This window comes from Hypanus sabinus, chromosome 1 (genome assembly GCF_030144855.1).
Source record: "Hypanus sabinus isolate sHypSab1 chromosome 1, sHypSab1.hap1, whole genome shotgun sequence".
Taxonomy (NCBI): domain Eukaryota; kingdom Metazoa; phylum Chordata; class Chondrichthyes; order Myliobatiformes; family Dasyatidae; genus Hypanus; species Hypanus sabinus.
In genome coordinates this window covers 206,972,580-206,994,657 of record NC_082706.1, presented here as the reverse complement: position 1 = coordinate 206,994,657, position 22,078 = coordinate 206,972,580, and the positions used below count along the sequence as shown (strand labels likewise).

The window sequence follows — 22,078 nt, the reverse complement described above, 5'->3', positions numbered from 1 at the left end:
ATTCCCTTCCATAAATGCTGCCTGACCTGCTGAGTTCCTTCAGAATTTTGTGTGTGTTGCTCTGGATTTCCAGCTCCTCTTGCAGAATCTCTTGTGATCAACAATATTCGCAATACACGTTCGTTTGTTTATTTATTTAGAGATACAGCCAGCCCAACGAGACTGCACCACCCCCCCCCCCCCCAGCAACACACCTATTTAGCTCTAGCCTAATCATGGGACAATTTACAATGACTAATTAATCCACCAACTGATACGTCTTTGGACTGTGGGATAAAACCCACAAGGTAGGGGAAAAATGTACAAATTCCTTACAGGCAGCAGCAGGAATTGAACTTGGAACTCCAGAACGCCTTGAGTTGTAATAGTGTGATGCTAACCGCTATTCTGCTGCGATGCCGATTATTACCTTGCCAAATAATTACTCTGGTCCTTTCCTGCATGTTTTGTTTTTAAAACCTTTCCTTTAACTTCAAGCAGCACTTCAAATATCTGGCAGCGGGGGAATGGTAATCTCCTCACTGAATCTGTGCAGGCCACAATCCTCAGGCCAGTGACATTAGATCCAAGAGTCTCCCCAAGGGGCCTCAGCAAACATCACCACTTCACATGCCAAGATTAGGTCAACAATCTAAAGCCACAGACCACAGCACTCTGAATGAAAAAAGAGTTACTGGGCGGCCTCAAAGATAACAGTGCTTATGTGAAGTCAAATCCACCTCTTACACTAAACACTATAACCAGAGGTGGCAAAGCTTTTACAGAACTAAAAACAATTCTCTCACGTGCCAAGGTCATTTTGAGCACAGGTGATCATTTGATCAGCCAAGCAGCAAGGTTGATCGACACCTCCACTCACAAACCCAGCCCTCCACACCCAAACACCACTACTTCCTGTCAGAGTCACCTTACGCAGACACTCCTGTACCTCTTAATTCATAGAGATATAATCAATATATATAAATTATAAATAAAGTATAATCTATCTTATGTATTTATATTTATTGTGTTTTTTATATTATTGTGTTCTTCACCTTACTGCGTTTTTTTGTGCTGCATTGGATCAGGAGTAACAATTACTTTGTTCTCCTTTACACATTAAACTATCTTGAATCCTGAATCATTGTTCAATGAATTATTAACAATAATTATTGACTCTTAAGGAAAAAAGACGGGCCCTTTTGCTAATTTACATGTATTCATTGTTGTGCTATTAATAAAAGTGTAACTGAGACTGTTGGTTCCCTAAGGTTGTTGTTGCCGGGGGAGGGAATTGATGGAGACAAGCTCCCACATCTATGAAATGCTCCCAGTGGTGTCTGTCTCAAATAGCCTCTGACAAACGAATCCAACTCCTAGCCTTCACGTGTGGCTTAACTACTTAGCCCAGCAGAATTGTTTTTTGCTGTCAGGACAAGGGGCAGAGCGGGTGACTGGAGCCTTAAATCCAGTCGCTTCTGGAAGATGGGGCTCATCAGCCGTGGTTGGCAGCTCATCTAGGAGAAACTCCGCTGCCTTGTGGCCATACCCACTCCTTGAGAAGGCTTTGGGAGTAAACCCTAAGGCAGTCCTACATTGAGTTCAATGCTGACTGACAACTCCTATGACGCCACTGGTGCCAAACTGTATCGGTCTCTGCCGTTCCTTGGGCTTATCAGCCGTGTGGAGAGGGGGAGCTTGCTACATGGGCAACAACTTGCTCTCCATATCGTACTGCCCAGGCTTGCGTATCTAGACAGCTAGGACACACCATCCATGTTCGACCCTGACCAACGGAGGGCCTCAACAAAAATAGATTGAAATAAACGAGCATTTTAGAATGTACACACGAGGAAATTCAAACAACAACAACACACAAAATGCTGGTGGAACACAGCAGGCCAGGCAGCATCTATAGGGAGAAGTGCTGTCGAGGGTCTTGGCCCGAAACGTTGACAGCGCTTCTGACAGCACTTCTCCCTATAGATGCTGCCTGGCCTGCTGTGTTCCACCAGCATTTTGTGTGTGTTGTTGTGTGAGCATTTTAGAAAACTTGTTCAACAATAATAATTTTAAAATAACATTATTTCTCAATGATATTGCTATTCTTGGTGTCTTTAGCGGTGTTCACTGTGCCGAGCCAATAACTTTTGTGACGGCCTGGTAAAGAAAGCCATTGAAATGAAACTAGAGAACAAGGTTTTGCTCTAAATAAGAACTGGAATTCAATTGTAAACAATATGGGAGAGTGGAGCCCTGATTGGATGAGGACTAACCAATCAGGGTGGATGGACTACGGGGGTATAAATTCCACCAGACAAGAGATGTCCAGGCATCATCCCTGATGAAGAGGGCAGAGAATGTCATCGAAACATCAGTCAAAATCAATACCTGTACCTGACTGGAAGTCAGAGAAGAGTTTATTTGTCATATGCACCAGGAAAGCACTAAATCTTTTGTCACGATTAAATATTTATTGAGATACAGTGCAGAATAGATCCTTCTGGGCCTTTGTGCCGTGCTGCCCTGCAATCTCCTGATCTAATCCTAGCCTAATCTTGAGACAATTTACAATGACCAATAAAGCTACCAACCAGTGCGTCTTTGGACTGTGGGAGGAAGTCAGATCACCCAGAGGAAACCCACAAATTCACGGGGAGAACATACAGACTCCTTACTGGCCAAGGCTAGGGTTAAGTCGGGGCCAGAAGGCCTGTCCCACACCGCACCTCTAAGTAAGTCAATTCCTTGGTCTTACTGGCATTGAGTGCGGGTTGTCGTTGCAACGCCGCTCAACCAGCCAATCCACCTCACTCAGATATGCCTCCACGTCATCATCAGAGGTCAACATTGTCATTGGCAAATTTATGGATGGCGTCTGAGCTGTGCCTAGCCACAGATTCATGAGTGTCGAGAGAGTAGAGCAGCGGCTAAGCTGGTGCTGATTGTCAGTGACGAGGAGATGTATTTCTGATCCACATGAATGATGGTCTCCAATGAGGAAGGCAAGGATCCAGTCACAAAGACACTTGACATTGTATTTGTGTCAGATTTCTTTCTCTTGACAGGGTAACTTGAATTCCAATTTACATCGTTTTGGAACTGAAAAGTTTTCTTATACAATTTAAGGTTGTACATAGGGCCCATATGTCCAAGGATAAATTAGCTCATTTTTACTCTCATATAAGTCCTATTTGTGATAGATGTCATTCTGAAATTGCGTCTTTAACTCACATGTTTTGGTCGTGTTCATTTTTGGAGAAATATTGGAAAGATATTTTTGATATTATATCTGCGGTTTTGAATATTGATTTACATCCTCATCCTATTACCGCAATTTTTGGTTTACCAATGTTAGATTCACAGCATTTATCTTCTTCAGCCCGTCGAATGATTGCATTTCTAACTTTGATGGCTAGAAGATCTATATTGTTGAATTGGAAAGAAATGGATCCTCCCACTGTATTTAATTGGTTCTCTCAAACTATGTTATGTTTAAATTTAGAAAAAATTAGAAGTGGTACTTTTGAGACTTCTATTAAATTTGAAAAGTTATGGAGACCATTTATTCAACATTTTCATATGATGTAATATGACCCTGTGCCAAGTACATTTGATTTCCCAGCTTTTAGCTTATGTATTTTGAGAGGACCGGAAGTGACAGCATTGATGAATACTTATTTTTGTGAGATATTATAAACAGCCCACTTTTTTTTTTCCTTCTCTTTTGTTTGTTTTTTTTCTTTTATATTACTTATTAGCTATAGTTATTAGATTAGATTAGTTAGTTTTGCATTATATAAATTTTTTTTTTGTTTTTTTTTCTTTCTTTTTTCTGTTTTTTTTATATTATACATTATGAAATATTTAGATTTACTATGTCCATACATATATCTTATGGCTTATGTCTTGGTAAACTCATTTATATTGTAATTATTATGTATGTTTTTTTTCATATGTAATGGAATGTGTATGTTGGTAATTTCTTTATCAATATATCATCTGTATTCTGTCCATATTATTAATATTAATAAAAAGATTTAGAAAGAAAGAAAGAAAGCTTTCTGAATATTAAGGAGAGTCATGCTGAAGCTCAGAGTGAGAAATAGCAAACAGATATGTTACCAATTTATTACACACTTACACTCTACAGCGACACACTAATCTTTGTTTCTATGTGTGTGGCCACACATCTGGGAGGACATGTCCTGCTTTGTAACTTATGTTCAAGTGGTTATGGAATGGAAACAAGGTCAAGTTTATTGTCATCTGACTGTACATATATTATAATAATTACAATAAATACTTTATTGATCCCAAGTGGAAAACGCTTTCATTACAGCAACTTTTAAAAACACACTTAGAGTTCAGACTTGACTAATAACAAAGTACAGAATAATAATATACCAATGTGCAGTGGGTACAATAATTATGAAATAATAAAGCAGAGACTATTGTTTTTATGTGTATTCTCCTCTCACACAGAGATGAACTGTTGTATATGCTTATTGCATTTGGTAGGAAGGATTCTCTGTAATGATCCTCGTGACAGCGGAGCTGAATGGGTCTGTTCGAAAGGGCATGCTGCTGCTCATTCAGTCGGTCATGGAGAGGATGTGCCATAACAGTTTGTTTAGCGACCTCCTCTCCAGCACTAACTCAGGAGAGTCTGGGTTGTAGCCAAGGACGGATCCAGCCTTCTTGATGAGTTTATTTAGTCTTTTTGCATCATCAGCACCAATGCTGCTCCCCCAACACAAAGCTGCAAAGAAGTCTGACTCGCTACAACAGCCTGGTAAAAGATCTCCAACATCCTGCTCTACACATTGAAGGATCTCTGCTCATCCTTTCCTTGTTTCCAACCTTGGTGATGGTTTTCCATTCCAACCAAATGAAACAATGTCCCTCTGGACCACGGTGCACTCGCACACAGCAAATGAAACACACAGAAAAAATATTATCACAAATAAGTTCATAAAATATAATTCAAACTGCACGTAGTGCGCAGCACAGGTAAACAGTAAACAGCTCGCTGTCCTGGTGACGAGACCTCGGTGATGGCAGGGTATTCTTTCGTCTCACAGCCTGAGGGAAGAAGCTGTTACCCAGTCTGACAGTCAAAGTCCTGATGTTCTTGTACCTCCTTCCTGACGGTAGTGGGTCAGAGAGATTGTGGGATGGGTGGTAGAGATCCTCAACACTGGTTCATCTGCAATGCTCCCAGTAAATGTCACAAACAGGCCTGTTCCTGTAGGGTCCGGTGCTCTGATGCCTTACGGTGATACACTGATGTCACAGCGACCTGTCCCAGAGTCAGATGTGGACTCGGTGCGGAGATTGCTCACCCTTCCCACTGACAGGAGACACACTCCCACATCCAGTGCTCTAGATCAGTGCCTTTGACAGCAGCCAAAACCTTGGCTCAATTCCCCACAACCTTTAGGATTTCACACATAAATAAATCAGGGAGCGATTCCTTCTGCTTTCAGGGGGAGAAAAGGCAGCAAGTGCTGATATTGAAACAGAAACCAGCCTGGCCAAACAAATTGCATCACCATTGTGGCAGGGGGTCATATACACCAGACCAATGCAGGCTTAAAGGTGAAATTTGCACAAAATGCAACAAAGTAGGACTCATACAAAGAGCATGTCGGGAAAACAAAAATAAATGGACTGCACAGGGAAGAGAGAAAGATAAAATGTCCACAAGAGCATAAGACATAGGAGCAGAATTAGGCCATTCAGCCCATCGAGTCTGCTCTGCCATTCCATCATGGCTGATCCCAGAGCCCACTCAACCACATACACCTGCCTTCTCACTGTATCCTTTAATGCCCTGACCGATCAAGAAATTTCCACCTTAAATATACATATGGACTTGGCCTCCACCACAATCTGTGGCAGAGCATTCCACAAATTTTCTACTCCCTGGCTAAAAAAAAATGCCTCCTTACTTCTGTTCTAAAGGGTATATATACCACAGACTAGACAGTATTTGAGGCTGTGCCCTCTAGTTCTGGGAACCCCCACCATAGGAAACATCCACATTATCTAGTCCTTTCAACATTCCTTAGGTTTCACTGAGATCCTCACACAATCTTTTAAATTCCTCTGAGCAGACTCAAAGCTGCCAAATGTTCCTCTTATGTTAACCCCTTCATTCCTGGAATCATTCTCATGAATCTCTGCAGTCCCTCCAATGACAACACATCCTTTCTGAGATACAGGGCCCAAAACTGTTGACAACACTCCAAGTGCGGCCTGACTAGTGTCTTATAAAGGCTCAGCATTATCTCCTTGCTTTTATATTCTACTCCCCTGGAAATAAGTGCCACCATTGCATTTGCCTTCTTTACCACAGACTCACCCTGTAAATAAACCTTTTGGGAGTCTTGCACCAGGACTCCTAAGTCCCTCTGCACCTCTGATGTTTGAACCTTCTCCCCATTTAGATAATAGCCCCCACTATTGTTCCTTTTACCAAAAAGCATTATCATACATTTCTCAACACTGTATTCCATCCGCCACTTTTTTGCCTATTCTTCCAATTTACCTGTTCTGCTGCAATCGCATTGGTTCCTCAGGACTACCTACCCCTCCACCTATCTTCATATCATCCACAAACTTTACCACTAATTCCATTATCCAAATCATTGACAAACAATGTGAAAAGTAGTGATCCCAATACCGATGCAAGGAACACTGCTCGGCACCGATAGCCAACTGGTAAAGGCCACTTTTATTCGAACCAGAAAAGGCCCCTTTTACTCGCTGCCTCCTGCCTGTCAGCCATTCCACTATCCATGCCAGTATCTTTCCTGTGATGCCATAGGATTTCATCTTGTACCCTCATGTGAGGCACCTTATCAAACGCCTTCTGAAAATCAATGTAAGTGACATCCACTGCCTCTCCAACATCCTCCCTGCTTGTTACTTTCTTGAAGAATTCTAACAGATTTACCTTTATAGAAAATATGTTGACTTTGATTTTTTTCATTAGTCTCCACGTACCTTGAAACTTCAGCAATTGAGTTTTAAAAGATCACGACCAATGCATCCATTGTCTCTTCAGCAACCTCCCTCAGGTCTCTGGGATGTAGTCCATCTGGTCCAGGTGACTTATCCACATTAAGACCTTTGAATTTGCCTAGCTCTTTTTCCTTTGTAACTGCAATGGCACTCACAGACCTCTGGCACACTGCTAGTGTCTTCCACAGTGAAGACTGGTGCAAAGTACCCATTAAGTTCATCTACCATTTCTTTGGCCCCTATTATTACCTCACCAGCATCATTTCCCAGAGGTCCAATATAAACTCTCACCTGCCTTTCACTCTTTGTATAACTGAAAATACTTTTGGTATCCTGGTTTATATTATTGGTCAGTTTGCCCTCATATTTTATCTTTTCCCTTCTTGTAGCTTTTTCAGTTGCCTTTTGTTGGATTTTAATAGCTTCCAATCATCCAACTTCCCACTCCCTGTTGCTACCCGAGTCAAAGTTGCAGTTTCCATAAAGAGCACTAATCTGCATGCTGTCGATGAAGGATCTGATATTGATGGGGCAACACAGGATTGTGTAGCCTTGAGATTTACAATATGAAAACTAACAAGAGACAAGCAATATGGTTTAGGCCAGAAGTGAATGGCAAATTAATTAAAAAGGAATTGTTTCATTTATTCCATGAATTAATTAAAATTAATTAAAATGGCTGTTTCAGTCATTCCACAAAATCAGTTTGAATGGCATTTCACAGATTCTAAACTGAACCCTACAGATATCCAACTAAGAACTTATACTGGAGAAAAGATAGCTCCTGTGGGATTGACATTCCTAATTGTGGAATACAGTAACTAGCAAGCCACATTGGGTGTGTATGTGGTAAAAAACAGGAGGGTCAGTATTGTGGGGTCATGATTGGCTGAGACAACTACAACTTGATTGGAGATCTATCCACTATTTGCATGCTACGTCCCCTGGCACGCTACTAGAGAGTCCATTGAAAGTGAATTTGGAAAGGTACCGGATGATACCACAACAGTGTTCAAGGATGGCATCGGAAAGCTCAAATATATTGAGAGTATAACACTGTAAAATGAAAGTGCCACACCCAAATTTTACAAAGTCTGTCCTGTTCCTTATACCATTTGTGATAAAGTAGCCAGTGAGCGAGATCACATGGAGGCTGAAGGAATGGTTTCCGCGGTTTAGTGGAGCAGATGGACAACACCAGTGGTCCTAGTAGCCAAGAATGGGTCTGTCAGGATCTGTGCAGATTTTAAGGTCACCATCAATCCAATACTGAAAGTATCCTCTGACCAGGATAGAGGGTATCTTTGCAAATGTTTCACTTCAGCAAAGTGAATGTAGCTGAGGCTTACCTAGAGATGGAGATGGAAGCAAAGTGTTTCTCACCATGAGCACTTAATCTATAACGTTAGAGTATTATTTGAGTAATACTGTAATTATATTTTTTGATTAAGTATTCTTTATTGTTTACATAATGCAATGCAGGTCACACGTGAACATACATGAATCACATCTGTTATCACGCCTGCACGTCACCAGCATGTGCCTCGCTAAAAGTAACAAAAATGAAGAGTACACATTTGTCTTGGTCTCCCCAAGTTTATCTTGCAACTAGCTTTAAGTTTTGGACTTACAAAACCTAACAACCTCCACAGCCATCAGTGACAATGAGTTCCACAGACTCACCACCTTCTGACTCAAGAAATTGCACCCCTTCTCTTCAACGGACATCCTTCTGTCCTGAGATTGTGCCCTCTAGTCCTAGACTCCTTCGCCTTTTGAAACTTCCTCCCTGAGATTTATTTTCCTGCAAATGCTTGCAAGAAAATGAAGAAATACAATAGAATGTACGAAAATCTACTGTATAAAACCTCCAGGAGGACCACAGCCTTGTCCTGGTTTGGAGTTTGCATGCCTCAACAACCCAGAGAGCTATGCTGGCTGGAGTCAGGACTTTGGCTTTGGTAGGGTCACCCATGGCCAACAGGTCAAAGGGTAGAGGCCAGACTAAGAGTGGTCTGGGGTCAGCTCAGGGGTAACAAGCCTGACTGGTAAAACAAAATTGTTACAGAAATGAAGAATCCTTGTACATCAGTGTGCAATGAGTCCTCACCCAGGACAGCGGTGAACACTGAGCTACTGACACGATGAACGGTCATGGACACCGCCAGAGATGGAGGACCTTCATTGCTGCCCGAAATGCCAGCAGCACAACGGACAGTGAGTAAGACCTGTATAAATCACTAAAACTGACAACCTACATGCAAAAAAAGAAACAATGTAAACAATAATCAAAAATAAAACATACTGTAAACATGAGTTGCAGAATCCTGAAAGGAAGTCTGTAGGTTGTGGAATCAGTCACAGTTGGGGTGAGTGAAATTATCCACGCCAGTTCAGGTACCTGTTGGATTTAGGATAATAACTGCTCCTGAACCTGGTGGTGTGGGACCTAAGGCTCCTGAACCTCATGTCCAATGGTTGTGGTGAGAAGAGAGCATGACCTGGATGTTGGGGGTCTTTGATTATGGATATAAAGTGTTTTCCTAACATAATGTGCTTTCTTTTTCACTCAGGATGCCTTTCCTATGTCATTTAGATGTGAGGTGCTGGCAAATTTCGATAGCGGTACTGTGGAGAGCGTTCTAACTGGTTGCATCACTGTCTGGTATAGGCAAGGGGACACGGCACAGGAACAAAAGTTGTGAACCTCAGTCAGCTCCATCTTTGGCACCAACCGCTCCAGCACCGAAGACAGCTTCGCAGACCCCCACCACTCAGGACATGTCCTCTTCTCATTGCTACGCAGGAAGGAGGTACAGGAGCATGAAGACACACTCAGCTTTTCAGGAACTGCCTCTTGCCCTCTGCCATCAGGTTTCTATTTATCAGATAGATGTTTACAGTAATTTAGAGGTCATCATTATGTATTGCAATGTAGTGGTGCCGCATTACAAATCTCATGACATATGCCAGCGATATCAAACCTGATTCTGATCATCGGAAACCAAGAGGGACTGTTAAGATTTTAGGCATTCCTGAGCTCCACAGGAAGAAGCCTGAGACTGTACAAAGCCAGAGGGATCACATTTTATTCTGGCATGTTTTCTGTGACTGTTTTCCAAGAACAAAATCCATGCCAAGACTCTGGCTATCGGCACAAGATAGCAGTCCAACTGCTTCATGAACAGGGAGAGATGGAAAGTCTCCATCGCTCTACAGGCCTGAAACACAAGGTGTGTACTTTATAAGCAATGAATATTTCTGAAGCTGCTGCTGAGTAACAGCTTCTAGTGTACAGTTAAAAGTGAGTTAAAGATCGCTGCTGCCAAGGCTTCAGTCTTCCCATGGAAGGCAGTACCGGGTCATTTTCTGGACCTGTTCTTGTCCATGCGGAGAGTGCGCTTCCTCCAATCAGTACTGGCTTTGATGCAGTTGAGCTGCTCGCCGATCCACTCAGAGTGTGACAGGTATCCCGGCCGAAAGGAAGTCTGTGGATTCTCTGCGTTTTTATGACAGCACGGCAGCTATGACTGCCAGAAGCTGCAGAGGGTTGTGGATGCCATCAACCCAGTGCTGAAATTAGATCAAATCTTTCTGAAGGGAAACACTTCAGCAAAGGCCTACCTACAGATGGAGGTGGAGGAAGAGTCCAAAGTGTTTCCATCATAAACACTCGTAAAGGGCTTTATCACTATGATGGGCTTATTTTTAGCACAGCATCAACACTAAATGATGGATGCTGCCCTTTTGAGGCATTGCCTTTTGAAGGTGTCCTCGATGCTGGGGAGGCTCGTGCCCATAATGGAGCTGACTGAGATTGCAATCCCCTGCAGATGGATATCCTGACAGTGTAACGACCATGATTGTTCTTGGCAATTTTTTTTTTTTTTTTTTTTTTTTTTTTACACACAGAAGTGGTTTGCCATTGCCTTCTTCTGGGCAGTGTCTTTACAAGAAGGGTGACTCCAGCCATTATCAGAGATTGTCTGCCTGGCATCAGTGTTCATATAGCCAGGACTTGTGATATGCACCAGGAGAGCTCATACGACCATCCACCACCTGCTCCCATGGTTTCACGTGACCCTGATCGTAAGGCTAAGCCCAAGGGTGACCTGCAGGCTAGCAGAGGGAAAGAATGCCTTACACCTCCTTTAGTAGAGACATATCTCCATCCCACCCACCACCCAGCTTTACACATCAGGAAGACCCGCCTCCTCCCTCTGGACTCTTCACTTCTCGCTGCCTCAGTAAAGCAGCTGGCATAATCAAAGACACCAGACATCTCTCTTCTCCCCCCTCCCATCTTCAAAAGCCTGAAAGCACACACCACCAGGCTCAAGGACAGCTTCTACTCCACTATTGAATGGTTCACTAGGACGGTAAGATGGACTCTGGACCTCAATCTACGTTAGTACAAATTTGCACCTCACCGTCTACCTGCACTGCACTTTCTCCATAGCTGTTACACTTTATTCGGCATCGTTGTTCTCCCTCATACTACCTCAATGCACTGTGTAATGAAGTGACCTGTATGTACCTTGGTACATATGACAACAATAAACCAATTTCTACTCCAATTTTGTCGCCTGCCCCAGTAACTGTTTGGAAGCTTGCTCCTTTTACCTTTCCGGATTTTTGAAAAAACTGAATCCCAAACTGGCACACTGCAGGCTTGAACTTACATTCTCTGGATCATTAGTCCAGGCCTATGGATTTGCACCCGGTTACCAGCACATTGAAAGATAAATTCAGCCTCCAAAATGGAATAAAAGCATTTGAATTGAATTGACTTATTACTTACATCCTTTATGTACAAGAGGAGTAAAAATCTTAATGTTACATCTCCATCTGAATGTACAATTATAGTAATTTATAATAAATATTATGTACAACAGGATACTCAATATGACATAGAAATACAATAACGTCAGCATGAATTCTCTCTAAAGCTTTCACATCCTTCCTACAATGAAGTGACCAGAACTCAGCACAATATTCCAATATTCTAACCAGAGTTTTATAGAGTTGCAACATTACATCATGGCTCTTGAACTTAATCCCAAAAAGAATGGAGACCAATACATCATAGGACTTCTTATCCACTGTATCAACTTGCGTGGCAACTTTGAGGGATCTGTGGACATGGACCTCAAGATCCCTCTGTTCCACCACACTGCTAAGGATCCTAGCATTCACCCTGTAAGTCTGTCTTCCAAAGTGAATCATATCATTTTTCCAGGTTGAACTCCATATGCCACTTCTCAACCCAGCTTTGCATCTGGTTATTGTCTCTTTGTAACCTACAACAACCTTCGACACTATCCACAACTCCACCAACTTCTCTATCACCTGCAAAGGGAAAGGGTAAAGTGAGGTAAAGCTATGTTAGCAGTGTCCAAGTGGAAACTAACACAAGGCGGTCAGTGCAAAACAGAACAGAGATGAAGAACTGTTTAAAATTAACATTTGCCTCCCTATACAATACAGAGCAATGATAATCCCCAGTACCATGCCTGGAGAAGTAATGCAAGTTATAGACCAAATTTGTTCTGAAATGCACAGAGGAAGGGTGATTGGCCTGTCAAACCCCACTTAATGCCGAAGGCCAATCCTGGGTTTGTTAGTCTCCAAGTCCACTGGGGGAGTCAAAAGCCCAACGTGTGAGAGCCCGAGTCCACTGGAGACAGCTTGCCCCTGGGGTTAGGGCACTGAGTGTGTGCGTGCGGGCAGATGGAAGGAAGGGGTTCGTCTCGCTCTGCTGTTGCAGTTCCTTTTGTGTTCTGCTGAGCATGATGGGAGTGCCACTTTGCACTGGAATATGTGGTAACACTTGCAGGCTGCTCCCAACACACCTTTACGTCACATTGGCTGTTAACGCAAATGTCGCATTTTACTATACATTTCGAAATACCTGTGATAAGTAAGTCTGAATCTGAAGACAAACTTAATTCTCTCCGCAGTGGAGAGTTTCCCTCTGACAAATTCACTTAAAACTCAGCGACACCAGTTGTAGCTGAAGTGTTTGTCAGAACCCTCTGCCTGTTCCATTAAATAATGGGATACATTTCCTTCCAACAAGGTAATCCACAGAATCGTTTCCATATGGAGCCCACGTGTCATCCGAAACGTTGGAGGCAAATGCATTCAACGCAAGACAGTGATCCACTGGGAAAAGAAAGGCTACTCTAATCCGAGTGCTGTGAAGGAGCGATGGAAGATAAATGAGAGACTATCAATTCAATGAAATAATTTCAATCATAAATATTGCAAACAGAAATAGTACATTGTTAATTTGTAACTGTAGCTTCCTATGTGGCAAGAAGCAATTTGCATTCATATATATGCAATTTTGAATTTTATGTGCAGTTCTGATGAAGGGCTTTCTTTCATAGAACAGCACAGTATAGCACAGACTCTTTGGCCAGCCTTCTAACCTACTCTGAGATCAATCTACCCAAGGAGTTCCCAACCTTTTTTTTATGCGATGAACCCTTGCCATTAACCAAGGGGTCTGTGGACCCAGTTTGGGAACCCGTGATCTAATCCTTTCCTCCTACATAACCCTCCATTTTTCTCTCTCATTCAAAAGCCTGATAGTTGAGGGGTAATAACTATTCCTGAATCTAGTGGTGTGAGTCCTGAAGCTCCTGTACGTTCTTCCTGATGGCAGCAGTGAGCAGAGAGCGTGTCCTGGGTGGTGGGGGTCCCTGTTGATGGATGATGATGAGAAATAATGCAAGTCGTCTCTTGAAGCGATGTCTAAACGGGGTTTTACAAAGTGGTGGAGTGGAGATGTGTCTCTACCAAAGGTGGTGTAAGGCACTCTTAAACTCAGTTCCCTCAATTAATGAAGGCCCTCTAAACCAGGCAGTATCCTGATAAATCCTTCACTTGTAAATTAAATATCCTTCATCTATAATGTCCCAGAGCAAATGTATCTATAATTAATGAGCTATTTTTGACGTGCAGGCACATGGTGAGGCAGGAAATGCTCCATCAAATTTCAAGGTTCAAGGTACATTTATTATAAAAAGTACGTATGCCGTATACAACTCTGAAATTCATCTTCTCCAGATAGTCAGGAAACAAAGCAAACCATGGAAGCTGTTCAAAGAATCAACCCTCCCATGCACAAAAAAAACCAAATCTCACAAACAGTAACAAGAATATCAACCCCCAGCCCTACCTGGTGCAAAAAAAAACTTGCAGAAAGGAAGCAAGAAAGAACAGGTGAAAACACAAAATGTATAAACATAAAACTGAAAGAATCCAAATAAACCACAGTCCATAAATCGCAGACCCGGAAATTCAATATCATCCTCTGAATGCAAAGGGCGTGCACTCGAACACAGGTGGCTTCCCTCACGAGCAGTGAGCGAGAGACTGCCACACACAGACAGCTTCCTTCGACAGCAGCCAGCGAGAGGGACCTGTTAAATTTATGTTCAACAAGGTCTCACAAACACCAACCGGTTCGGTAACCTCTCTCCAGCTGTTGCTCGGAACACAGAGGAGAATTTTCTGACTTTCCAAGCAAGTGGCACCATGAACTTTCTGGCCTCACTCCAAGGTCAGAGATGCTGTGGCTTAACGGTACATCTGAAATGCGAAGCCTCCAACTATCCTGATCCCCTTCTGCACCACTCTAGCGTAGATAATGTGCTCAAGTCCCTGCAGAGGTCCTTAACCCACAAGCATGTGATCCACAGACAAGCTGCTACCACAGAACCGTAGCTGATACCTTAATCCTGTAATATTTTCTGTAACAAAACCACCAATATAGATATAAAACACAAGAGACTGCAAATATCTAAGAGTCTCTTAAATGTTCCTAATGTATCTGCCTCTATAATCACCCCTGGATGTAGAATGGTAGGCATTGCTTGCACCTATCACCCTCTACATGAAAAACCTCTGACATCACCCCTATAAATTCCTCCAATCACCTTAAAATATGTTCTATCCTATTAGCCAGTTTCACCCTGGGAAAAAGTCTCTGGCTGTCCTCTCGATCTGTGCCTCTTATCATCTTTACACCTCCACTAAATCGCCTCTTATCCTCCATTCCAACGAGAAAAGTCCCAGCTCACTCAACCCTTCTTCAAAAGACATGCCCTCTTATCCAGGCAGCATCCTAATTCTCCGAAATTATGTTGGTCTTCTCTTTCATTTACAGTCTGACAGGTAGAAACCATTACCAGCACACATGGTCTGATTATTAGTAACGGCAAGTTCAACATCTGTCAATGGCTTCTTAAGAAAAGGGAGCTTGTGAGCCTGGGAGCATTGGGCAGGGAGCTTGAAAGAGCGGCAGAGAAGCGACTGGGCTTCAATGAAAGGGCAATCTATTTGAAGGTTGGAGCAGAAACAAGGTGGCAAAGAGAACTGCAGGCCCTCTGATGGCGATGCCTGTGACAAGCAACACCAAACTAGCAAGGATAGCTGCAGAGGTTCAGGACAGGGGCATTCTGGAAAGAGATGATGTGGGCAAACTGGAGTAAAGACAAGAGATTCTGCAGATTAATACACACAAAATGCTGGAGGAACTCAGGCAGCATCTATGGATGGGAATAAGCAGTCTCTATTGTGGGCTGAGTTCTTCCATCAGGGACAGAAAGGAAGAGGGCAGAAGACAGAAAAAGAATGAGGGTGGAGGTGGGAGGGGAATGGGAAGGAGTACAAGCTGGCAGGTGACAGGCAAAAGCAGGTGAGTGGGGCGAGGTAGGAAACTAGGCTGTGATAGGTGGAAGATATAAAGAGCTGAAGAAGAAGGAGTCTGATAGGAGAACAGAGTGGACCATATGAGAAAGGGAAGGAGGAGGGGCATCGGGGAATGTGGTGGGCAGGTGAGGAGAAGCGAAGGGATGAGAGGGTAACTAGAAAGGGAAATGGAAAGAGGAGAAAAGGAGGAGGGCGAGAAACTATCAGAAGTTAGAAAACTTGATGTTCATGCCATCAGGTTTGAAGCTACCCAGATGGAATTTGAGATGCTTCTCATCCATGTTGAGAGTGGCCTCACAAGGCAGCAGTGCACTGGGGTTGAAAACAGAAATGAGGTCTCTGAAACACAGCAGGTTAGCGGTAATATAAATGCAAGTGATGGCAGTCAGCTCAGTTAAGGATCAGCTTTCTTTCTCACACGTACATCGAAACACACAGTAAAATGCATTGTTTGCTTCAACAACGTGGCCCAGTTCCAACACCAAAATAGCATGCTTTCACATTACTAACCCGAACCTGGACGACTTTGGAGTGTGTTAGGACAGAGGAGCAGCCGAAGGAAATCCATGCGGTTCCAGGACAGAATGGACAAACTCTACGTCAGGCTGTTTCCAAGACAAAACAAACTCAGGCTTGGTCAGCACAGTGCAGGATGCATCTGTGCACTATGAACACCGGGAGAGTCTAGAACCAGAGGACACAACAGAAGTCCCTTTCAAACAGAGCTAAGCAGGAATTTCTTCAGCCAGAGGGTGGTGAATCTGTGGAATTCATTGCCTGAATATGTTCTTGATTAGTAAGAGCATCAAGGATTACAGGGAGAAGACAGAAGAAGCTGAAAGGGAAAAATAATCAGCCATGATGGAATGGTTAACTTGACCTGACGGGCAAAATGACCTAATTCTGCTCCTATGTCACTATCAGAACCAGGTTTAATAACACTGGCATAGAAGACCACAAGACCAGAGGACGTAGGAGCAGAATTAGGCCATCTGGCCCATGGAGTCTGCTCTGATATTCAATCATGGCTGATCGTTTTCTCCCCCTCCTTAACCCCAGTTCCCGGCCTTCTCCCCGTAACCTTTGATGCCATGTCCAATCAAGAACCCATCAATCTCTGCCTTAAATACACCCAACGACCTGGCCTCCACAGCTGCCCGTGGCAACAAATTCCACATATTCACCACCCATTGGCTAAAGAAATTTCTCATCTGTTTTGAAAGGGCACCTCTCGATCCTGCTTTTTGACCACGAACACACACAACTGACATTTTTAAAGCCTGTTCAGTCGAAGCACAGTGTAGTGTCTAGAACAAGTACTCATGACTAACCATAAGCCCATAAGACATCGGAGCAGGATTAGGCCATTCAGCCCATCGAGCCTGCTCCACCATTCCATCATGGCTGATCCCGGATTCCACTCAACCCCAAACGCCTGCCTTCTCACCATATCCTTTGATGCCCTGACTGATCAGCAATCAACTTCTACCTTACATATACCCATGGAATAGGCCTCCACCGCAGCCTGTGGCAGAGCATTCCACAGATTTACTACTCTCTGGCTAAGAAAATTCCTCCTTATCTCTGTTTAAATGGTCACCTCTCAATTTGGAGACTGTGTCCTCTAGTTCTGGATACCCTCAACATAGGAAACATTTTCTTCACATCCACCCTATCTAGTACTTTCAACATTCAATAGGTTTCAATGAGATCCCCACACATTCTTCTAAAAATATGGCAACAGTTCCCAGCCTCAATTAAGCAGCATAGTGTCTCAAATTAATGAAAGGAATCCTGTCTATTTCCTTGGTTATTTCTTGATCTTTAAGCATTGTCCCAATTATGCTTCTGCCTTGATTAACCAATGAACTGTATATTAATTTAATATACAATGCACTGTATATCAAGTTCAAAGTATACTTACTATCAAAGAATGTATAAATTATACAACCTTGAGATTTGACTTCTTACAGACACAAAAAAGAAACAAAAAAAGACCAACACCCAATGCACAAAGAAAAAAAAATCACAAATCATGCAAACAATAAAAACAAGCAACAGTATTCAGAATGAAATTGAATCCGGAGACACGAAGCCCGGAGCGGGACTCAGCCCCAGTTCATCACACAGTGGGGCAAATCATCGTGAAGCTGGCAGACACGAAGCCCGGAGCGGGACACAGCCCCAGTTCATCACACAGTGGGGCAAATCATCGTGAAGCTGGCAGACACGAAGCCCGGAGCGGGACACAGCTCCAGTTCATCACACAGTGGGGCAAATCATCGTGAAGCTGGCAGACACGAAGCCCGGAGCGGGACACAGCCCCAGTTCATCACACAGTGGGGCAAATCATCGTGAAGCTGGCAGACACGAAGCCCGGAGCGGGACACAGCTCCAGTTCATCACACAGTGGGGCAAATCATCGTGAAGCTGGCAGACACGAAGCCCGGAGCGGGACACAGCCCCAGTTCATCACACAGTGGGGCAAATCATCGTGAATCCGGGGATACGAAGCCCAGAGCGGGACACAGTCTCAGCTCCACCGAGTGTGGAGCAAGCATCTCGGAAGAGTGAGCAGAATCAGCCCGACCCTTGCCCGTGTTCCTGACACCTTGCCTTTTCAGTTCACCTGTGGCAGCATTTAAAATCTCAAGCATTGTGTCATCCCCATACTAGCACCTAGGCCTTACCGCAGCGAATGCACTCTGAGCCTAGACCCTCAGGCCACTGTTGGCCTGTACCCCACCTTTCCAAATCGCCCCAGCACTTAGATTGATCTGACCTTGCTCCTGTTTAGATGGACGGGCCCCAAAGCTCTTCCACTCTGACTTTCCGCTGATTCCTTTGCCCCAACTCCATCTTGCACATGCCTCAACCTCACCCTGACTACTTCTCCTTGAACATACCACCTTCTGACTTTGTATCGCACCTGCACCCGTCGACCCTCGAGTCAGCCGCACCTTCGCTCGTCTCTTCGTTGTTTGTGGTGATAGGTTACCACAATATTATTAGCTTAAGCACTCAATTAAATAAGTGGTGTCTTAAGGTCTGTTGCATTCCCATGGAAGCCAGCCTAATGCCCATTATTCCTGAATAGAACTGATTTCAGAACCTATCGTATATTCTGTTTCTACATGGTAGTGCAGTGGTTAGCACCAGTGACCCAGCGTCAACTCCCGACACTGTCTGTGAGGAATTTGTAAGAGCTCTCTGTGACTGCTGGGGTTTCCTCTGGGTCTCCCGTTTCCTCCAACAGTCCAAGACGTACCAGTTGGTAGGTTAATTGGTCACATTAGTGTTATTGGGCGGGACGGGCAACAAGAGCATGAATGACTTCCCTTGTGGAAAAATCTCTCCAATTACACTAATGTGGCAATAAAAATGGACCTCTGCCCACTGGCCTGAGTGGCCTTCCTTGTATCATCATCTTGCCGTGTCACATGACGTGGGCAAACATGCTGACCACGACTGTTTGTGGCAAATTTTCTACAGAACTGGTTTGTCATTGCCTTCTTCTGGGCAGTGTCTTTACAAGATGGGTGATCCCAGCCTTAATGAACTCTTCAGAGATTGTCTGCCTGGTGTCAGAGGCTGCATAACCAGGACTTGTGATGGTTGCTCAGACAGCCGTCCGTCTGCCAGCTGCTCCCATGGCTTCATGTGACCCTGACTGATCGGCGGGGTGGGGTGGGGGGGCTAAGCTGGTGCTACACCTCGCCGGAGGGTGAGCTGCAGACTAGTGGAGGGAAGGAGCACCTTACACCTCCTTGTGTACAGATCACAAAATATAAAAGTCACATTTTGCCACTAATGTATTTTGCATAATCACATTAAACCACAAATTCAGAGCTCATATAGTTATCTTATTCACAAAACAATTCAAAGTAAATTTATTATCAAGATACATACATGCCACCATATACCATCCTGAGATTCATTTTCTTGTGGGTGTAAATCCATAATAGAATAACCATAACAGTATCAATGAAAGACCACACCAACTTTGGCATTTGACCAGAGCGGAAAAGACAAACTGTGCAAATACAAAATAATAATAGTTAAATAAACAATTGGGGATTAAAGCAAGGGCTACTGTAGTTGTAAAGTCATAGTCAAAGTAAATTTAATATCATCGATGGGTCAGCAGTGGATAAGTTTCCTACTTAAGCATCCTCAGGTTTTGCCTTCAAAGTTAAAGTACATAGATGTCACTGTACATAGATGTCACTGTACACAACCCCGAGGTTCATTTTCTTGCAGGCATTCACAGTAAAACAAATACAATGGAATCCATGAAAAACTACAACCAACCAATGTGCAAAAAATGACAAACTGCAAAGAATAAATTAATAACATTGAGAACCAGTTGTAGAGTCTTTGAAAGTGAATCTGCAGGTCGTCAAATCTGCTCAGATTATTAATTTATTAATAATTCAGACAAAAATAAGGATTTTCCTTATTTTTTTGTGTGAATGGAAGCAATTCACAACAGTTTCTTTTTACGAAAATAACCCTTTCCTTTCACAGCCAAGGATGCAAGTTCTCACACACACAGCCTTCCAACCAGCGGAGCACCACAGCGTGTCAACCGCTTCCATAACATTAACACCACTGACTTGCCAAGGATGTGCGGCAGCAGCGAACACAAACCGTTAGCAACCCAGAGTAACACACACAAGTGCTGGAGGAGGTCAGGCAGCATCTATGGAAATGAATAAACAGTCGCGTTTCCGCCCGAGACGTGTCCTCGGGACTTGAAAGGAGGGTGGTGGGGGGGGGGGGGGGGGTGGGAGGCCAGAATAAAAAAAGGTGGAGTGAGGGGAAGGAGGAGAGCTGGAAAGTGAGAGGCGAAGCCTGGTGGGTGGGGAAGGTAAAGGGCTGGAGAGGAAGGAATCTGAGAGGAGAGGAGGGGAAAGGGAAGGAGGAGGGACATCAGGGGGAGGTGAGAGGCAGGTGAGGAGAAGAGGTAAGGAGGTCAGAGTGAGGAATAGAAGGGGGAGGGAGGATGACGGAGAAGAGGAATCCATGCCCAGCTGGAGGTTCGTCTCTGTCACAGACCGCAGGAGAGCTTTGAGAGGAGAGAGATTTTACAACCCCCACCCCTCCCAAGTACAAACGCCCCTTTTACACAAGTCCATAATCGGAACGTTGCTAAAGTGAAACTGCTGATAAAGTCAACGCTCATCCCGATCAGCAAAAACATTTCTTGTCACCAAAGGCAGTTGTAAATGCATAAGCGCTTATCTCAGTCACAGTAAAGAGAATGCCTTAAAAAGTTGCGATGTTTATCGTTCCTGTGACTCTGGGGGTAGGCGCTGAACCCCCCCCCCCCCCCGGCTCTTCCACCTCTCCCCCACCCGCCCGTGCTTACCTTCCAGCTCCCGGGCGGTGGTCCCTCCGCTCAACCACAACAGCAACATCAGGCAGGTCAGGCTGGTCTTAGGGAACCTGCCGCAGCCGGACGGGGAAGAACCGGGGAATGGGGGGGGGGGGGAAGAGAAAGACCAGAGAATAAATCAGCAAAAGACAGGCACTAAGAGGGGCAAAGAGGATGGCTGAGGGGAGCCAGAGAGAGGGAGTCTCTCACCCTACCTGTGTCCCATGACTGCTGTTCACTAGCGGATCCCGGTCCCGGCCGCCGCGGCGAGTCACAAAGACTGCAGCCCGAGAGCCGCGATTCCTCCAACTCGCATCCACTGTAATCCGAGCCACAGCGTACGCGGGGGCTAGGACCCCTCCCGATGGCCCGGACCTCCCTCCCCACCCTCCAATTTACATAGCGGAGAGCTGGGAGATCCCTCCTCCCGGCCTGACCCTCTTCGCCCGCTCAAAACCAACTAGAAACTCTGGTTGCAAACATTTATCACAATGAGCACCAAAACTCCTCGGAATTCAAAACCCAGCGGAATGGTGGAATCTCCGTTCCACATTGACAGCGGCGGGGAAGGAGGATCTGTCCCGGGTGATGCCGAAGGAGGCACGACATCGGCTCTACTGCGTTGTGTTGGAGGGATTTGTTTCAGAACTGTGGAAGTGTATACAGGAGAGCATCCCGACCGGGGAAGGTCGCAAGAGACTCAGTCAGCTCCATCGCGGGTACACCGCAGACATTGGGATTAGCGTAACGCTATCACAGCACCAGCAATCCGGATCCCAATCTGCCGCTCCTCTTAATGAGTTAGCGCGTTCTCCTCGTGTCCGCGCGCATTTCCTCCGAGTGCTCCGGTTTCAAAGCTCAGAAGTTTGAAGAATCCATACATAATGCAACTTTGAGATTCGTCTGCTTACAGGCAACCACGAAACAAGAAACCCAAAAGGACCCATGACATATACCGACAGAAATCCAATG

General features: G+C 44.4%; 1 protein-coding gene across 1 annotated transcript in view; it reads right to left on the bottom strand.

Annotated features, from left to right (window-relative positions):
* Nucleotides 1-21,682, bottom strand: part of col15a1b (collagen, type XV, alpha 1b) — a 304,760-nt gene extending 283,078 nt beyond the window's left edge. Inside the window, exons 1-2 of the mRNA XM_059993844.1 lie at nt 21,322-21,682; nt 21,101-21,177 (exon numbers count right to left, since the gene is read on the bottom strand). Coding sequence (XP_059849827.1) covers nt 21,101-21,177; nt 21,322-21,332 — 88 coding nt within the window. The 5' untranslated portion in view covers nt 21,333-21,682. The remainder of the gene's footprint in view (nt 1-21,100; nt 21,178-21,321) is intronic.
* Nucleotides 21,683-22,078: the final 396 nt, after the last annotated feature.